We start from the raw sequence: 5,451 nt of genomic DNA, 5'->3' as shown, positions 1-5,451 counted from the left end.
TTTTCGTTTTTTTTTTTTTTTTTTTTGGACCGCTCAATTCTTACGATTGATTTTTGTTATTTGGCTAACTCTGAATTTCCACCAGTTTTTTATACTTTATAAGACCCAGCTTCTATGGTTAGGTTTATCTTTGTAAACTAAGAAAAAAGTTTTGGCATGAGAAATGCTCTATTACTGAATGGCAATGAAGGAATACCTTTGTTAAAAGTTGAAACTATTTACTCAGCAGCCAACATTACTCATAAGTGTGGTAAGTCAACATATCCTGCCAGTTTAGGAGGTCTGTTAACTGGTTCACAGTGTTTGAGCTGCTTGCTTTCTCCCTTCCACACATTTGCAGCTGCTGACAGAAAGGGAATTTCAGAAGATACAGATGCTTCTTTGTTCAGGAGTAACCAAACTCTTCAGTTAATGATCTTCTAAGTCATCTCTATTTTCTAGAAAAGGCAGTCCTAGCCCTTGGTCAGTTACTTCATTTTCTAACTGTTTTTGTGGAGAAGAGGGAGTCAAGGAACAAGACTTGGCAATACCAGTACATTGGACACAGGTCAACCAGAATTAAGCCTGAAATAAATTCACGAGAATTCCCCTTGTAAAGAAAGGCAGGTAAGAAAGTGTAGTTGTTACTACCTGCTAAGGAGCTTGCCTGCTGCTGTCACATCAGATCAATTTACTGTCTCTCAGCAACACAAGCATCCATAGAGTAAGACACCACTGACCTTGAGTAATTTGTTACATTTTTCTTCGACTTCCTCAGTGACTTAGAGTTCTGAGGAGTTCTAACAGTTTTTTATATATTTATTTCTTTTGCAGTTTTAGTTTTTCTCAATTATTACTTACAGTTATATTTAAAATTACTACATTCAAAGAACATTATCAAGGTTGCAAAGTCAAATGTTAGAGCTGCCAGCACTAAACTTACTTGTTTAAGAGTATTTGCAGGAGTGTGCTGTGTTGAGTTACATGCCAACATACAGGATTTTTTCATAGCCTCTGTTCTTTGACAGATTTGTTCTTTTTGCAGCCAGCCTTTTTCTTAGCACAGCTCTGTTCCATATTGATGTAGGCTGATGTAAAGAAACTTGAGCTAATCAGGGCTGGATTGGGCTTGTATAGGTTTATCACAGTGTTCAAGATCTCTTGAGCACAGAATTGCCCATTTTCTCTTTTTTTTAAACTACAGCTTGTGTTTTCCAAATGTTAAATCAGTCTTTGCAACACCACTGAGAGCTGTAGTAGGGTTGATATTGCTTGTCTTTTACAGAGGAAGAACCGAGACAATGGAGAAATTTATGTTTGGAAGACTCCATTAACTTAGGGTGATGAGTTTGTGAAACCTGACCTTTACTATTTCAGAGTGCTTGGAATGATACCATGCTTTCTCTGTTCAGAGCTCATCTTCAGGGACAGCTGTGAGCTTCAGTATTTTTGCAAACCAGAACTGAACTCTCAAGACAAGTCAGGCTTCTGAATTTGAGGAGCATCCAGATCATCACCATCTACGGAGTGCTCATTTAGCAAACTTGTCTTTTGTCACCTAGGAACTGCGGAGGGAGGGACAGATCCCATCTCTGAGGGCAGTACCGTTCTGCCTTAATCATGGGACCTTCCTTACAGTTCTTGCAGTTCCCTGCCTCGCTATAGTACTTTTCCAACTTCCACAACACATAAAACAAGCCTCTCTCATCCAGTGGCTTCCTCTCACATATATTCCTGATTCATAGGCAGAACAAGCTTTTCCCAGTGCGCTGAGTCACAAGCCTGACATTTCTTCGCTTTGTGTTTAATCTAAGACATTTCCCACTTTGTACTTAAAAGTGTTACTCAGCTCTAGGCTGATTGAAATCTTTGGTGAATTTGGGTAATACAATCTAAGTTTCTTTGGAGGATTTGCAAACTATGAGGTTTTTTTGAAAGTTGCTATATTTTTGGCTACAGCAAAGGGTGTTTCCCTGACAGTATTTCTCCCATGTTAAATTTCAAGTCATTATTGTGAAGTGTGGTATTTTCAGAGAGAAATGTGCTGTAATGTCTCTGCTCCTGTGTTCCATAGTGACAGCAACATTTGGGCTGAAATTTTCAACAACAGAAAGCTTGGACTTGTACCCACTGCAAATATGTTGTTGTTCCAAGAAGCTAAAGAATGAGAAAACTATAAGCTGAAAATGAAGTGAAGAGAATGTCAGGAAGCTTTGTAATAGGTGCTGTTACTAGCTGAAGCTACAGTGTTATCAGAAGAAACATGATTGTGTCTAAATGGTTTTATATTTTAACAAATTGATGGCCTTTTCCAATACGTGAGGTCCAGAGTTAAAATCATTGTTCATTCTTAACGATAAGATTTATTTGTGCTTTTAACATCTAAATGTATAAATAGTAATTGCACTATAGGTCAATGAAATACTGCAGTCGTTCATCTTAGTCGGTACTGTGGGTCCCACAGCAATATCATTAAAAGTGATCAGAGCATTCTTGCACCTGTGACCTGCTTTCATGAGGGTGATGTCAAGATGCCTTTTCCATTTTTCCGGGTAGTGATGTATGTAAGCTATTAGGAAACAAATGGCAGCCTAGTGGAAAGCCAGCACTATGTGGTAGTGCATGTTGCCAAGACCACAACATCATCAAGTAGCATGCATGACCAGTACAGTGAGAGCTGTGCAGCAAGTGCCAGCGTACTATGAGTTGTTAAATCTGTCCTTATGATGTAGGCTACTCTTGAGCCAGGAAGATAGAAGGTGCAAGATAATGTTAACAAGCAGATGGAGGAGGCTTGAGATAAAGGAAACAGTGAGCAAGAGGCAGAAGGAGAAACTCTGAAATTTTCAGGGTTCAGATAAGCTTCTTGGGCTATAGGTGCACGCGCGCGTGTGTGTGCATAAATACATTTTTTATGTACTCTTTTAAAATGTGTAGATTCTGTACCTTATTCAGTCATTTAATGTGAAAACTCCATCTAAGGAAGTGTGTGTGGGAGTGCAAGCGATTGTTCCAAAGAGACAAGAACGGTTGCCCAAATGTGAGTGCCAGGAAGCTGGGTAGAGTGGATGGAGCTGGCAGAAGATGTGTTTACCAAAGCAGTTCACATTCGAGGCATTAATAACTGGCAGAGAAGGATGGAACAACTCCTGCCAGACACCCCCTCCTCAGCTTTCCACCCTTGGCTGAGCAACTGTCCAGCCACGTTCTCTCCTGAGCAATGCCTAGAAGAGGATTTTTCTGAAGTGCTATGAAAACTTCAGAACATATATCACTACTTGCACACACAATGTGTTTATGCATGAAAGCTAATCTGGCTGGTGATGACATTGGGCTCAAAGTTAGGTTTTCTTCTTGGGGAATGATCAAATGATCGAATGTGATCAAGTTTCAGCAGCTTAGCAAATGACCCTAACGGCTGAATCGCCACTGCTGTTCATCTTTCACTCAAGTTGATGTAGCTCACAGCTGGAGTAAGCTAAGAGTGCAAGCAAGGACAGTTAAAGCAGACCAGCTGGCTGTTGGCAGCTTCTTCATTCTCAGAAGCTTGGTCACCTTTGTACATGCAATACACAACACAGCCCTTTCACCATACCTGGACCAGTTTAATTTTTTTCTAGGCCTCCCTTCTTTCTGCCAGTCCATATACTTACCATGTGAAGGACATTTCACATGCTGCCTGTATTTCTGAGTGCATTTGGCAGGGTTAGCATAGAATTACATGGGAAATTGTTCAGCTGCTTGATCACTCACTGAATGAGCTTTGCTCGTAGCTTAATCTGTACTGGTAGTATATTGCACTGCAAGACTCATTTGATTTGCCTCAGCTGGTTAGAGGGGCTCAGGTTGGAAGTACTATATAAAGCTTACTGAGAAATGCAGTTTAGTCCATCTGCAGAACCATCACATTTTCTTTCTGCCGTGGCCATGTTCCTCTCTGGATGTTCTCTAGAGTAGCGGTTGTGCAGTATGTTAGGTGCTGCTGCCCCTCCCTGAGACTACTGGATGCTATATGAAGAGAAGGTAGGTCAGCATTAGTTACACAATAGAGGCTTCTTGTTAAATGTTAGGGATGGCAGTATTGCTAATGGAAGAACTGATCCAAACCCAATGAACTGTTTGGGAATTACTTCTGTAACTTTGAATTTTACGGGGGGGTGAACCCTGCTGCAGTCTGTGATAACTGCATTAAGAACTGTTCACTGCAAAAAAGGAGTAGACTAAAAGCTAGGGGAAAAAAAAAGCAGACTAATGACGTTGCACTATATGTTTTTGTTTTAGGCTTTCCTGACAAAGTAACAATAAAGCAATGCTACCGTCTTCTGGGAAACAGCCTCAATGTACATGTGGTGGCAAAATTGATCTCCATTCTACTTGGATAATTTAGAACCTGAATCTGATGAGTACGGACTGGTGACAGAAAATACTTCTATCTTTCAAGAGAAAGCTGGTGGCAGCTGAACAAAAAATCGTAGCTTACCAAAATATCTGTCCAGACATTTTGCTGAATGGTTCTGATATATTTTTAATACCTTGCTTTTATGGTGGATTTGCACTGTAGAGGTGTTTTATTTAAATGGAAGTTTCCAGACTTAATTGCTGTATTTAAATGTCCTTTTTAGTTTGCAAAATGAGAAAGAGCAGCATTTACATATACCTCAATGAAAATGGATAAGACTATTTTATCTTAAAACCATCTTCTCAGTACGGTATAAAAAGGCTGTAAATGTCAAAGCTGTTTTAATTAAGTGCAGAGACCAAGTTCTACACATAAAATGTCTTAATCTGTAAATATCAGTCATCCATTCTTAAAAGATTTGTTGTACATACAATCTGAAATTTTGATGTGTTTTTTTTGTAGCTAATAAAATATTAAATTCAGTATTTTGTATACCATTTTTAAGAAGACATAGTATCATCCTTAGTTTATGGTTGTTGCATCGTCTCTAAATACTTGTAGGTTTCATGGGACCTAACTGTATCTGTCTGGAATGATTTGTTTAGGTGTAACTGAATAAAAATATTTCAAGATTATCACAACCCTGACAATAACTTGCCTGTTTCTGTTCTCACTTGTATTATTCAGGATAAGGTCATTGCTCCTTACCAAAGATCTACACAAAAAAGACATAAAAAACAATTTAAAAGCTCCATGTCTAGGTTCCTATGGCATAAGAACTGGAGAAAAATTATATGGGCTTCTTCTGAAGATATATTCACAAAACTTGGTAGTAGTATTAGGGTTAGGAGTGTATGTTGGGATGAAAACACTACCTTGGACTTCAGGAGGGCAGACTTTGGCCTCTTCAGGGATCTGCTTGGGAGTGTGCCATGGGACAAAGCCCCTGGAGGGAAGAGGGGCCCAAAAAGCTGGGTTAATATCCTTCAAGCTCAGGAGCGATGCATCCCAACAAAGAGGAGGTCAGGCAAAAACGACAGGAGGCCTGCATGGATGAACAAGGAGCTCCTGGA

The 5,451-nt window shown here is 39.6% G+C and overlaps 1 protein-coding gene across 1 annotated transcript in view; it reads left to right on the top strand.

Annotated features, from left to right (window-relative positions):
- The window catches only part of TRDMT1 (tRNA aspartic acid methyltransferase 1), a 43,354-nt gene extending 38,342 nt beyond the window's left edge, over positions 1 to 5,012 (top strand). Inside the window, exon 11 of the mRNA XM_009330601.1 lies at positions 4,261 to 5,012. Within this exon, the coding sequence (XP_009328876.1) occupies positions 4,261 to 4,361 (101 nt within the window). The 3' untranslated portion in view covers positions 4,362 to 5,012. The remainder of the gene's footprint in view (positions 1 to 4,260) is intronic.
- The last annotated feature ends 439 nt before the right edge of the window (positions 5,013 to 5,451 follow it).

The sequence above is a fragment of the Pygoscelis adeliae genome, unplaced genomic scaffold (assembly GCF_000699105.1).
Source record: "Pygoscelis adeliae isolate BGI_AS28 unplaced genomic scaffold, ASM69910v1 Scaffold27, whole genome shotgun sequence".
In the NCBI taxonomy this organism is placed as follows: Eukaryota; Metazoa; Chordata; class Aves; order Sphenisciformes; family Spheniscidae; genus Pygoscelis; species Pygoscelis adeliae.
Note: the sequence above shows the minus strand (reverse complement) of the source record. Positions and strands in the feature narration are given on the sequence as shown.